Genomic DNA, 14319 nt, shown 5'->3' on the forward strand with positions numbered 1-14319 from the left:
GGACCCCAGGGAATCTGCCCTTGTCTCCGACGGGCCCTGAGATTCCTGGGGGGATGGTGCTTACAGTCACTCCCTTCATCCACCAAAGGACTTGAGAGTCAGGGAGGGGTGAGGGTCTGTCTCTTTCCTGGTGAACTGTTCAGGAATCAGGAGTTCAGGAAGGATGGGACCAGCCCCGACACCAAACACTGTCCCAATCTAGAGAGACACTGACAAGTTGTGACCTGCAGAATACAAGTATCGGCTTGGGGGCAACAATCCCCTTATAAAGCTCTGCGATCAATGACTCAGATATTCCCCCCCTGCGCACAGTGTCTCAGCCCCCTGGGGATGGGAAGGGGCTCATTTGCACAGCACGTGCACCTGCCTATTGATCCTGACCTGCCTCTTTCCCCCACAGCACGTAAACTTCTGGCTCATGTCCCAAGAGAGAGCCAGGGCTGTTAGGAGCATCACGGCCCTGCTCAGATTCACCATCACCCTCCCTGAGTTTGATGTTAGTGACCTCTGACCCCAGCTTCTTGACTCCAGGCGTAGACTGGCCCCAACGGGCTGTAGGATTTGCTGCTGCAGAGGCTATCAGTTAGGAGTGTTCCCCTTGGGGATGCAGAATCAGAGCAGGGAATGAGCGAGGCTTGAGTCAAGTCCTTCTTTTCCTGGTTGGTGATGACTCTGGGCCTTTAAGGGGACCATGCTCCAGTCTGTGCTCCAACCAGGTTCATGCCTGGCCTTGGGTCCCTTCTTGGTATCCTGGAGCAACTCTAGGCTCCCTTAGGGGCAGAGAAAATGAAGGGTCTAGCTCTGTCTTCTTTCCCCCAGCATCTCCTGCACAGGGGCTGAGGGGAAGAAGACTCCTGGCCCAGGGGGGACTGGGAGCTGACAGAAAAATGTTGATGGAGTCCCTTCTCCTCTCCCTTCCATTAGATCTCAGCCGAGTTCCCTAGGATGGGTCACCATGTGGCACAGCTGGCTCTGTTTGTCGGTGACCCAGCCAAGGACATCAGCCAGCAGGCCAGGGAGGGGGTTTACCAGCTCTACCAGCTGCTGCTGCACCAGAGGGTAAGGAACCCAGCTGGGAAATGGGACCCAATAGGAGTGACCACAACTGGGTAATGAGACCCCAGCCAATTTCTCTCAGCCTGACCCCAGCTGGAGGATGAGTCTCTCTCTGTCTCGCTCTCTGTTCTGCTCCACCCCCTCCAATTCTATTGGGCCAGGGATGCAGCGAAGACTCTGCCCACTGTGCAGCCACCAGTTTCCTATCCAGCCCCCAGTGGGAGAGGCTGGTACTAAAGGTCCCACGTTGGAGCCTCGCTAGTTGCCATGATTTGTGTGTCTCACATGGATCCATTGCTATGTGGCATAAGGAGAATCCCCGGGTGGGTGAGTTAGCGTAGGATTGTGGCTATAGGTTTGTCTCCACAACTTGTCCCCCTGGCTGATACCTGAGGGTCAGAGAGGAGAGCACTGGGTCAGTGAGTCACTATTGCCTGGCCAGACCCTTGCTAGATTCCCTGCCCCATAGAAGCAGAGAAAGGAGGTGGGGTTTGCCCAATGCCATCACCAGTCAGGAAGCAGAATGCCCCAACCTGGGAACTGGGTAGGGGACACAGTGAACTCCGAAACCACTATGGACCATATGCGCCCCCTCATGTCTCTGGACCCGGCCAGGGAATGGTAGAGTGCCTGGACCTCAGCCGCTCTTCCAAAGAAGCCCATTATCACTGACCCAAGTTGTGGCTACTTGATGCACAGGTAGAAAATCAAAGACTCCCCTTCGCACGTCTGCGGTGAGAACATCCAAACCCTTGAACACCCCATAACACAGTGCCCCAGAATTGGAGTCCAAGGTGAAATGGGGGATCTCCACAACGTCACAGAGGAGGCCTTCGAAGGGCTCCTGGATCTACAAGTGCATCTACAGAATGCTGCTCTGCAGACGCCGTGTGAGAGAGACACTGAGCTTGTCCTCCCTCCCACAAGCTGAACTGCTGCCCCAGAACAAAAGGTTCACAGGCGTGTCTGTGTGTTGGGGACTGGGACCTGAGTCTCCTGGTCCTTGTCATGGTGCAGTTTGGATTCCCCTTGGGAGAAGCGCAGGAGCTCCAGGCGCCAGACCCAGCTACTAGAGAAATCACTCAGTTGGGGGGGAATAGAGCTTTGGTCTGTCAGCTCCAAACACAACACCCCCCCCCCACACACACATACACATATGCACTCTACCTCTAGCCACTGAGGTGCAGGAGATCTCTCTGCTGGAAGCAATGCAGGGTCCTCTGTCAGCGCTGTGAGCTGCACACCAGAGCGTCCCTGCTCCCACACACACAGAGCCATTTCCAGCCCAGCCCCTGCGATAAATTGCCCTCCAGAAAGAGCCACTACAGGCTTTGGATCCCTTAGTGCCTGCCACCTTTTACTAAAGGGCTTCCCTGAGCCAGGGGCCCCTGAAAGCCTCCAGGGAATGAGCTGCCTGGGCTGGAGCAGCTCTCTGCCCCTGGGTCACTAGAGGGTGATGCTGTTCTAGCCCCAGCACGTGGAGCCTGGCTTTGGGCAACCTGCTAAGGCCTTGCGTCCTCTTGGTTTCAGGTCTTCGGAAAGTTCTTCTCAGAGGGGAGAGAAGATTCTTCCTCCAGATGGCAGTGCTGGCCATCCATTCCCCTCTGCTGCCTGTCAGCCAGGCTGGGCTGGTCCTGGCCTCCTCCCTCCTGGGGGAAGTCCAGCAGCTGATGGGGGACAAGGTGAGCAGCTGCATTGGACTCAGGAGATTGGGGGGGGGCAGGGCCTCATTCCCATCCTATCGCCATTCACTGGCCTGGGAGCAAGGAGCCTGGTGGGGAATGAGAGTCGGAGCAGGTGCCATCTTTAGCAAGGCTAATTAATTGCAAGCATTACCTCATCCTGGATTTAGGTTCTTAGGACACGATACTATCAGTCCTGGGAAGGGCAGGAGAGTCCCCTAAGTGCCCTCTGCGAGCCTTTCCTGCCTGCCCCACAGGGCTGCACCCAGTTCCCTGTGGCCTAGTGTCCGTGTCACCTGAGCCACCATCCAGAGTTGTTTCCATCACTGGCAGCCTGAGAGGCCAAGGACTGACTGGTGACGGCAATTGACCGGGCAGGGCCAAGGCACATGGGCGGGGGACGCTTGTCCTGCTGCTGGCAGGGCTGGATCCACACTTGAGAGAACAGGAGGATTCGGTCAGCAGGGGCTGCTGACCTGGCCCATTCGCCAGGGCTGCCATCCTGTGGCTTCAGCATTAGTCACTGGTGTGACTTGGGGAAGGATCTCAACCTCCCACCATCCCACTTCACTGCTGCCAGAATCCCTCCTGCCCCCCCCCACTGGAGCCCCCTCCCTGCCCTACCTGGGTAGGGGTGGGGGTGAGGTTGGAGGAGAGGGTTCTGAGAACTTGAGCTGTATCCCCAGGTGGGTTGGGAGTGGAACAGCTGTTAGGGGCATTGAGGGGGACGCGGCAGGAGCTCACCCTACAGGGACAGGGGTTGGTACTGGAAGCCGCTAGAGAGGACAACAAGACTCCATCCTGGGGGTCAGGAGGGTGAATCCATCCCTCGGACGTGCGCAGGTGCTGGGGGGAAATGCTGCTGGTTCCAGGTGCCCTTAATCCCGTAGGCGCCGACTACGTGGGTGCTCCGGGGCTGGAGCACCCACCGGGAAAAATTGGTGGGTGCTCAGCACTGGCCCCCCCCAGCTCCCCTCCGCTACACCTCTGCCTCCTCCCCTGAGCGCAGCGCTCCGCTTCTCCTCCCCCCCCCACTCCCCGGTTCAAGGGCAGGGCAAGCCTGGGAGCGGGAGGGAGGGGGAGAAGAGGAGAGGTGGCAGCGCGCCCAGGGGAGGAGGCGGAGCAGAGGTGAGCTGGGGCAGGGAGCGGTTCCTCTGTGCGCCCCCCCAGGTTACTTCCTGAGGGGCCCCCCCCCGCGCACCTCTGTTCCACCTCCTCCCCTGATCGCGCCGCCTCTCCGCTTCTCCCCCCTCCCTCCCAGGCTTGCCGGGGAGGAGGGGAAATGCGGCGTGCCCAGGGGAGGAGGCAGGGCAGGGAATTTTGGCGAAGGGGTTGGAATGGGGGCGGGACGGAGAGGGGGTGGAGTTGGGGCGGGGCTGGAGGCAGGGGGCACGAACACCCACCGGCGCCGGCTAAAGTTGGTGCCTATGGTTAATCCTGAGTCTATGACACGTTCTCGTTCCCTTGCAGCAGGAGGACGTCACGGCCAATATGAGGCACCAGCTCCACGTCATCCGCCCCTTGCGCCTGCTGCCCGAGGCGCTGCAGGGGCTGTGCCACATCGGATGCCTTGAAAGGTTCCCCTCCCATGTTCAGCAAGTCCCGCTCCCTGCTGCAGGTCGTGCTCTGGCTCACTGTAAATGATGGGGATGGGGAAATGGAGCCCCCGGCAGTGATAGAAATTCTCTCCCCTCTTTGTGGAGCAGGGTCCTTCCCTCTGCCCCCAAAATTCCTTCATCTGGGGCATGAGCTCTTCCTCTCACTCTCTCTCCCCTCCCCCCATTCCTTGGCCTGACCCCCGTCCCATTCCCCCTGCGCCCAGGCAGAGCTCTCCCTGACCCATATGGTGCAGAGAGGTCTTTGGGTCATGGCTACAGCCCCTCTGCCCTACTGAAGCTCGGAAAGCTCCACTTTTGAGGAGATGGGGATGGGACAGAGACTCAGGGCTAGCTTCACCTTCCGCCCTTTATTCTCCCCTTGGCCCTTCCACGGGGTCTCCGAGTGGGAAATGGATAGGAGCCTCCTCCCCAGCTGTCTCCCAGGCCCTGGGATCTGTCACCGCCTCCCAGATGGGGGCAGCCTGCAGCTGAGCCACCTCAGGGAGCAGTGGGGACAGGTCACTTCGTCCCATCAACCCAAGCAGTGCTGGGTCTCAAAGCGGCTTAAATGGAAGACCCGCCCCCTCGTGGAGGTAAGAGCCATTTACCCCTCGGGGCATCTCTGAAGGTGGGGATAATTCTGACCCGCATTTAGAAAGTGTTTGATCCTCTGCTCTTGCTTCCCAAGTCCCTGCCCTCCTTGCCCCATATGGGCCTCTGCCTTATTCCTCAAACTTCCACACCCAAATCACTGCCTGTCTGGACCACACCCCCCCAACTGCAAGGTCTCATATACAGTCTCCTGAAGCTGCCACTAGATCCGAAACAGGAAATCGCAGTTCCTGTGCACTGCCCTGCATGGAGTATAAACCATGGCCATGGGCAGGTAGATCATCAACCTACTCCTCTGTCCCAGGAGCAGGAAGGCCTCTGGTCCATGGATGCCATGCTGAAGAGCCTGCTGACAGCAACCTCCAGCACATCTGGGAGTTGAGCACAATGGGGAGGGGCAACAGGAATTTTACTGTAACCCTGGGGAGGCCTGGAAATGAGAGACTGGATGATCCACATTTCCATTGTGTCATGCTACCTGAGAGCACATTGGGCCACCCTTAGTCAGAGCAGTCAGTGCAGAGCAGTGTTGGGGCCCTGCCTCCTTCAGGGACAGAGGGAAGGCGCTGGTGCTCTAAGACAGGGCTCTGCCTGGTTCTGCTGAGCACTAACTCCAGGGCCCCAGGCAGGCTTGCGGAGTGAGAGCATCAGACTCCTGTGAGATCCAGGAGAAGGTCTGCAGAGAAGAGCAGTGGCTCCTTCCTAGGGAGCTGCTGAGAGTCACAAGGAGGGAATCAGCCCTTCTCTTCCGTGGACACAAATTATTGTAAGGAGCAGGAGACTGTCCTTTGTCCAACAGAGACCTGCCCTAGATCTCACCCACAAACCTGGGAGAGACCTGGGAACTGAACTGGGTCCCACCCCAGCACTTCCCCTGCTACACTCTCTTCTCTCCTCCCACTTTGGCTATGTTGCTGTGGGTCTGTGAACGTGAAACAAACAGGAACTACTTCTCCATCTTTGAGGTTCTGCTCAGGACACCCAGAACCATCAGCCACTGTTACCCTGTGCCAGACACGCCAGCCTCTCTACCTTGCCAGCAAACTCTTCAAGACTCTGCTAGACTAAAACTAACATGCAGGTAACAATCAGTGAACCACACCAGCCCGGCTCTGCCTTCCCTGGTGCTGCCGCAGCCCAGCCTGGGGGGCAGGCACCTCCCAGGGAATCCAGCACAGTGGCGGGGGGGGGGGGGGGAAGGGGCTCCTGAAGCTATTGGAGGCTGAAGGCATCCCCGAGAGGGGGAGTGTGGGGCCCAATTTGCCCTGGGTCCCTGAGGTGGGAAGAGGGAACATTAACTCTGCTCTCCCCACCACTCCCCTGTCCTTCCCCTGAGTGGCAGCAGGAGTCACCCTGTCCCCTTCTCTCCCTGGTGCAGGGACTCCCAGGGACTCAGAGGATGAGGAGGAGAAGGAACGGGTGGACGTGGCCATAGAGGAGGCTGCTCTCAAGGACATCCGAGAGCAGCTCCAGGGCAGAGAAAAGGTACAAATGTTCCCCAGCTAGGCTGGAACTGAAATTGTTCACCACCCCTAATGGGAACCTTTCTTCTCTGTGATCTGGGACCCCCAAGATGGGTTTGTTTGTCACACACCAGCCAGAATCTCCTCCCCCCACAGGCACTGTCCCAGTTCCTGACCCTACTTGTGTAAGAGTCGTGGGTGATTTGGACAATGGGTGGGTCCCCACTATCCCCCACTGGGGAGAAGAGAGAGGAGAAATATTGAGATTGGTCACTAGTGGGCAGTGGAGCTGGAGGGGCAGCTGAGGCTGGGGGACAAGGAATCAGATGGTCCCAACTCAGTAGTCGGGATGGTGTTGAATGGGAACAGTTTTGACAGGTAGGAGGGAAGAAGGGGAATGGGACCAAGCTGGCCAGGAATCCTGCCTTCCCTGGCGCAGCCGCAGCCCAGCCAGCCCGGCTGTGCCTTCACAGGGCCCACGCCAGCCCAGCCGACCCGGCTCTGCCTTCCTTGGTGCTGTGCCGGCCCAGCTCTGCCTTCCTTGGTGCTACACCAGCCCAGCCAGCCTGGCTCGGCCTTCGCAGGGCCCACACCAGCCCAGCCAGTCCTCCTGGCAGCTCTCTGTCTTGAATACTATCCAAGGAGATCAGTACAGAGTCACACAGACAGTTCATAAAATGCTACAGACAATCCCCACCTTTGTCACAAGGCACTCTCCCCTCACAGTCGCTGGTGGCCCCGGCTGCCCCTCTTGGACCTGATGGCTGGTGTTGAAAAACTAATATTAAGGACTCAGACTGTTGTGGAGGGTTCCCTAACCCAGGTCGTTTCCCCCTGGAGTCTGGGAGTGAAGCTTGGGGCCTGGACAAACCTCCACAGCCCACGTAGAACTGCATCTCAGCGCCAGGCAAGGGGTCCCTGTATGCACAGCTGCCCTACCCCAGAGGTGGCTGCATCTCACCGCTGGCCGAGGGGTCCCTGTATAAACAGCTGCACCAAACTAGAGGTGGCTGCATCTCAGCACCAGGGAAGGGGTCCCCGTATAAAGTCCCCACACTACCCCAAGGCGGTTTGGTGTCTGTGGGGTCTGGCCCTTGGGCAGAGAGCAGGAGCATGGCCCTGGTTGTCCTGCCTGGGAGCTGGGGGGGTGGCCGAGTCTCATCAGGTCTGGTGCCCCCTGTTCGTTGGCATCTGGTGCCTGCGAAGTGCAGCCCAGCCTGGTCTTGTTACCACCGGGCGTGGTGCCCCCAAGCCAACCTGTTCCCAGGGGAAGGCCCCATGCTGAGGAGGTTGCATGTGGCCCAGAGGGTGGGGGGCTAGTGGTGGGGGAGTCATGCTGTCCCTGCCACCACCACCCCCTGCCCAGAGCAGATGCCATGTGCTGTATCTGGGGCTGTCGCCATGGCACAAGCACAGAGACCCCCTGAGGGGATCCCAGAATAGGCCTTTGTTGTGGCCATGTTGCCGTGGTTCTGGGAACAGGAACGGCCCAAGTCTCTGATGCCTGCCTGAGCCGTCCCTGCCCTGCCCCCAGGCCTCCTTTGCCCTTCCTCCCCCCACCCAGAGACTCAGGCAAACAACAGAGGGAGGCGGGAGCAGGCCTCCGGGACTCGACCCTGTGGGGGTGGGGGGCTCAGTTGCTCATGAGCGCCCCAGAGCTTCCCCAGCCAACCCCAATCTCTGCAGTTCCCCAGACTGGCAGGGCCCCCCACGCTGCCCCTCACAAGCCAGAGTCTCCAGCAGGAAGCATACCTGGCAGGCAGGGCAGGATCTGCAGGGGGCATGGGGAAGATAAAGGGGTGGCAGCTTGTACCAGCAGGGGATAGAACCCAGGAGTCCTGGCTCCCAGCCCCCCTGGTAGATTCTGCCAAGGACAACCCAGTGTTGGGATGGGGGGCTGGCTGGGGGCAATTCCCAGCAGTCAGTGCTTACCCCCAGTGCCCCCATGTGGTGAAAGGGGCCTCATATCTGTCTTACCAAAAGTAACACCACAGGCCCAGACTGTATGTGGGGTTCTCACATTGCAGTGTGAGGGAGATATGTTCTCTGATGTCTCGGCATGAACCACACGTCCTGGACAATCCTGGCTACCTTCCTTCTTGAGAAATGTTCCCATCTCCACCTCCCTATGCCCATGCAGCCTGTCCAGGTGCTAGTCCACCACTTCCACACCCACCCCAGAGGTGGCTGCATCTCAGTGCTGGGCGAGAGGTCCCCATTTAAACAGCCCCTGCTCCCAGCCCAGAAGGGCTGTATCTCAGTGCCCGGCAAGGTGTCCCTGTATAAACAGCTCCTGTGCCCCACCCCAGAGGTGGCTGTATCTCCGTGCCTGGCAAGGGGTCCCTGTATACCGTGGCAGAAAATGCTTTGGGCTCTGTTGGGGGGAAGGTGTTTCCTGGAGCTTCACCCCAGCAGGGTCTCTGCCCTGCTCCAGCTCCCCAGTGGGTTTCCAGGGTGGGGCGCTCCCCTGCTGTCAGGAGCTGACTTTCCAGGAACACCTGGGACAAGCTAATCCTGGACAGAGGGTACTGGGGGGCCAGGGGGAGGGGAGCAGTAAATGAGAGTGGGGGCTGGGGGACTGGAGTATCCAGTGCCAGCTGGTAAAAATAACCCAGATAAGTGCCTGCTAATCCCGGCCCAGCGAGTGCCAGCCCCCGGCACTGACCGCACCCGACCCCTGGCCCGCACTGCCAGCTGGGATCTGCCAGCCACCACGGGACCCTTTCCAGCTCGGGGTGGACGGGATAAAAGGCTCATCCCAGGCCAGCGGACAGACAGACGGGAAGGTAGAGGCTCCCCTGTGCATACTGTGGGGCTCCAGCTCCAGGAGGCAGGTAAGTGGGGTCCCTCTTTCATCTGGTGCCCCCCAAGCCCACAGGGCTCCACTGATTTATCTGGGTGGGCCTCTCAATGCTGCCCTTCTCTTGCTGCTGGCAGCTCCCAGCCTGAAGATGCCGGGGGGTGTCCAGGGCTGCTGGTCCCACATTCACTGCACATGGTGCTGGGGCACTGACACCAGGGCCACTTCCTCCCCTGAGCAAGTCCAGGTATTAGCCGGGACTCCTGGGTTCTATCCCAAACTCTGGGAGGGGAGTGGGGTCTAGTGATTCCAGCAGGAGGGCTGGGAGCCAGGTTGCTTCCCTGGCTCTGCCTCTGACTAAGGCCTTGACTGCGCTCGGAAGTGATACAGGGTTTGCTGCCGGTATGAATTTGGTGCCCGAACCCAGGGTTGTAGAGGGGCCTGGGGCAGTTCAGGCTCAGTGGGGCAGGAAGAGGTGTCACCGGGGCAAGGGAGCTGTTCTTCCCCAGGTGCAGAGCATCAGTGGGACCTGGAGTCTGTCCAAACTCCACAGGCTGGAAGGGGAGCCCAGTGTGGGGGGTATGTCCCCTTGGTCCACAGCTGGGCATCTACAGGAAGCCATGTCTTGGTGCCCCAGGCCCATGCAGAGAGGGATGGAGAAGCTGCTGTCAGGCCCCAAGGGGCTTGGGAGGGGCTGTTATTCAATGGGACATAACCTTGTGTGAAACAAACCCTGTACTCCATCACAGGTGGCTACGTCTCAGCACTGGGCGAGGTCCCTGTATAAACAGCCCCCCGTACCCCTCCCCAGAGGCAGTCGCATCTCAGCACAGGGCGAGGGGTCCCTGTATAAGCAGCTGTCACAGATCCACAGGAGCAGTGCTATGCCCCAGCTTTTAAATTGTCTCTTGGAGGAATCCTGAGTGCCAAACCCCTGAGGGGTCTCACTCGCCCTTCAGGGCAGGCCACCTGGCCTCACCGCCCCCAAGCTCCAGCCTCCTGCTCCACCCTGTGAGCTCTGCCCAGTGAGCCCACCTGAGCCAGAGCCCTGGGGGAGACTTGTCTGCTGTGCAGGGGCCCAGGCGTCCCCAAACGGATCAGGGTGCATTAGCCAGCTGGGCACGGCATGGGCATAGGGTTGCCAACTTTCTACTTTCACAAAACCAAATACCCTTGCCCTGCCCCTCCTCTGAGACCCCGCGGCCAACTGGACAGTCAATGGCCCAGTCAGCGGCGCTGACCAGAGCCACCAGGATCCCTTTTCAACGAGGTGTTCCAGTCGAAAACCGGATGCCTGGTTACCGTAGGTGGGCAGCCCTGAGGCCAGCATGGCGAAGCAAAGGTGCCGACGCCAGCCGTGTCTCAGTGCTGGGCTGGTGATGTCCGTGTCCCCCGGGGGCCGTCTGGGCACTGCTCCCGGTGGTAACAACCCCATCCCTCCCCCTCCCGCAGCCATGACCCTGCCCGCCCCGTGGGGCGCAGAGCAGCAGCTGGAGGAGATGATGGAGCTGACGGCGCAGAACCTGCCCAGGCTGGAGGTGACCCAGTCATACACCATCCTGAGGGAGCTGGGCAGCGGCTCCTATGGCCACGTGCTGCTGGCCGTGCACCAGCGGCAAGGTAGGGCCTGGGCTGCCCCTGGGGGGGGGCAGTCTGTGTCCATGTGGCCCCACCTCCCACAGAACCCACTGCTCCTGTTCCCCCAGGAGCGCCAGCACTGAGCCCACCCCCTGATGGGCACCGGCTGGGGAGGGGGAGCCCTGTCCAGGGCCAGGCATGGAGCACTGAGCCCCTCTGCCCCCCGACTCCACACCTGGTTAGCTGCTGGGCCCTGGGATCCTACAGCCTGACAGCCCTTGGCCCCACAGAGCAGCGTGGGGTGGCAGGGGGCTGATCCATGGGAGGGATGTGGAGAATATGTGGGTCTGATCCAGCATAGGGGAGGGGGTATGATCTGGCGGGGGGGGGGCAGCAGCCTTGACTTCTCCGCACGTCCCTCCCCCCCAGGCAGGCCGATGGCGTTGAAGTTCATCGAGAAGCGGGACACTGAGCTGCGGGACTTCCTGAGCGAGTACTGCATCTCGCTGAGCCTGGCCGCCCACCCCTGCATTGCCAGCGCCCTGGGCATCGCCTTCCAGACCGAGCACCACTATGTCTTCGCGCAGGACCTCGCCCCTGCCAGGGACCTCTTCTCCCTGCTGCAGCCACAGGTACTATGAGCCAGAGTCTCCGATGTAGCCACACTGAGGACGGGCATGGGACATGGGCCTGTCCCCTTTAGGGGACGCCCCACCCGGCCTTAGGACGGGGACTGGCTGGCTCAAGGGGTGGGGATTGGGACATGGGACCTTTCCCCTCTGTTGGGCACCAACTCAGATCCAGCCCCAAGGCAGGCACAGGGAATGGGACAGGAGGCCTTTCCCCGCTGGGGATGGCGGGGGGTGGCTCCCATCCGCCCAGGGCAGGGACTGGCTGGCCCTGAGGTGGGCAGTGGGACCCAGAGTCCTTCCCCTCCAGGGCACTGTGTGTAACCTCTCTCCCCCGTGCTGAGGGATGATTTAATTGGGGATTGGTCCTGCTTTTGAGCAGGGGGTTGGACTAGATGACCTCCTGAGGTCCCTTCCAACCCTGATATTCTATGATTCTATGATTCCCTAGGTGGGGTTCGGGCTCGCAGAGCTGCATGTCAAGCGCTGTGCTCTGCAGCTCGCCAGCGCCCTCGAGTTCATGGGGGCCAAGGGGCTGGTTCACCGCGATGTCAAGCCTGAGAACGTGCTGCTGCTCGACCTTGAGTGCCGGCGTGTCAAACTGACCGACTTTGGGCTGAGCTGCCCGCAGGGCACTGCCATCGAGGCCCTGCCTGAGAACCTGCCCTACACGGCACCCGAGCTGTGCCTCCTGGGGCCCTCGGCCCGCCTGCCGGCCCAGCCTAGCCTGGACGCCTGGGCCCTGGGCGTGCTGCTCTTCTGCGTGCTGACTGGCTTCTTCCCCTGGCACACGGCCGCCGACCGGCACTACCGGGACTTTGAGCGCTGGCATCGCAGCCCCCGCGTCCGCCCGCGCCCACCCCGCTGGGGGCGCTTCACCTATGAGGCCCAGGAGATGCTGCGAGGGCTGCTGACCCCTGACCCCAGCCAGCGCAGCCCAGCCAGCATTGCCATGGCCCACATCAAGTGCCCCTGGCTGGAACCCAAGGAGCCGGGCGCTGCCCGTGGAGGCAGGACTCTGCGGGGGAGTAGCCATTGCCGCTGAGCACAGCCTCATGGGCACTGCCGCCAGGCACAGGCACCCGCCACGGCCAAGGGGCCGCAGGGACCAAGGACTTGCAGGACACATTGCTTAGCAGGGACCATGGCCAGAGGCTGGTGCTGGGGGCCAGGCCTGGGGGATTGCAGAGATGGCAGGGGGACGGGGGGAGGGAATAAAAGCACAATCCTAACACTAGCGGCTCGGAGCTTCCTTCAGCATACCAGAGCAATAGGTCCACCTGCCTGACACCGTCCCCCACGACCCACAAAGCCCCAGATCAGACCCACGGCCCATTCCCACTCCTCAGTCACTGCTTTCGTCCGACAGGCCCCAGGTTGATGTTATTGGCCCCAACCACCATGGACTCTCTGAGCTGGGCCAGCTGCCCACGATGGGAATGTATGGGCAGGAGGGCAGGAACTGAGCCCCATGGCTGTATAGGGCAGGAGGGCAGGGACTTGCAGTGGAGGTGCATGAGGTGAGGGGAGGGACTGAGACTCCCCATGGTGGGGCTGCATGAGCAGTGGGGTCAGCCCCTGTGGTGGAGACTGTGAGGCGTGGGGGCTGAGCCCCACGGTGCACATCCCGTACAGGAACAGGGCTGGCTTTGCACCCTGTTTCCTGGCTGTGTTTCCAGCATGTGGCCTGTTGCTGACCCCAGATGCCAAAGGCCTCAAGACACGAACCTCCGCGCACAACTGTAATTGGAAACTGTCAACAAGTGGCCAAGGCACGCGGCCGCACACGGCCACTAAATATAACTGGGCTGGCAAGGGGGCTTCTGTACTGCAAATGGGTCCAAGACATGGTGGGGACCTCAGAGCTGGGGTAGCTGGAGGCTGCGGCTTGGGTTTGAAGGGCATCCAATCTATGCATGGGGTGGGGGGGAACCCAGCATCCAGTCTTTGCAGGGGGACCCAGCACCCAGTCTGTGCTGGGGGGGGGGGAACTCAGCACCCAGTCTCTGCATGGAGGGGTGTAGGGAGGGGAACGCAGCACCCAGGCTGTGCGCTGGTGAAATCAACAGGGCAGCAACATGCCTGACACTAAGCGAAGGGGGCTATCCAGACTCGGAGGACAGAGAATGAACTTTGGGGCTATGAGCAGAATGCCGAGAGACCCACTTTGTCCTGCACCTGGGCAGTGCGGGTACACTTTAGCCAGATTAGCCTGGGGAGGTGGGTTTAGGGCAGGCTCCAGACACCAGGTGTTGCTTTTGGTTTATGTGGCACCCTTCTGTTGCCACTGCCCTTCCTCACGGGCCTCTCTGGGACCAGAGTTCAGGGCGGGGCTGTCATGCAAGGGGCTGCAGCGGAACTGGGCACGCTGGTGTGTGCCCCGGTCCCATGGGGGCTGCAGCCCCAGCATTATGGGGTGTGCTCAATGGAGAGGGGGCAGCACACCACAGCAGGAGGTTTTCTAAGGGGCTCAGGCCCAGCTGTTCACCCACGAGGCAAACGTGGGCTTGTAAGCGGAGACTTTGGCAAACCAGTAAAGTGCCTGAAACCAGTATGGCTTCAAGGCAGCAGGCTCTAAACTGGCCATTCAACAGTCTCAGTTTAACCAAGGCTGGGGGTGGGGGGGGGGAGTTGGGTGCCACAGAAAGGGCAGCTTGACCCCGCATCCTTCCTGATATGAATTGTGTTGAAGTTGCTGATACACGCATTTTAGAAGAGCAGGATGTGCCCCAGGAATCTCTACTGGGGCCTCAAGGCTGCAAACTCTGGAAAAACCCACCCCTGGTTAATCAATAATCAGAAGGAGCCTCTTTCTTGCCCATTGGAACTGCTTGCTTAACAAGTTTTCTTTAAGGGACATGTCATGCTATTACTCATGTCTAAATAAGGAGGGAAAGTTTG

The 14319-nt window shown here is 60.3% G+C and overlaps 1 protein-coding gene across 1 annotated transcript; it reads left to right on the plus strand.

Annotated features, from left to right (window-relative positions):
* Positions 1-10665: 10665 nt before the first annotated feature.
* LOC140902097 (serine/threonine-protein kinase SBK2) lies at positions 10666-12463 on the plus strand. Its single transcript, XM_073321793.2, has 3 exons — positions 10666-10831; positions 11219-11421; positions 11870-12463. Exons 1-3 carry the CDS (start codon positions 10666-10668, stop codon positions 12461-12463), a joined length of 963 nt encoding a protein of 320 aa, XP_073177894.1.
* Positions 12464-14319: the final 1856 nt, after the last annotated feature.

Source organism: Lepidochelys kempii, chromosome 23 (assembly GCF_965140285.1).
Source record: "Lepidochelys kempii isolate rLepKem1 chromosome 23, rLepKem1.hap1, whole genome shotgun sequence".
In the NCBI taxonomy this organism is placed as follows: Eukaryota; Metazoa; Chordata; order Testudines; family Cheloniidae; genus Lepidochelys; species Lepidochelys kempii.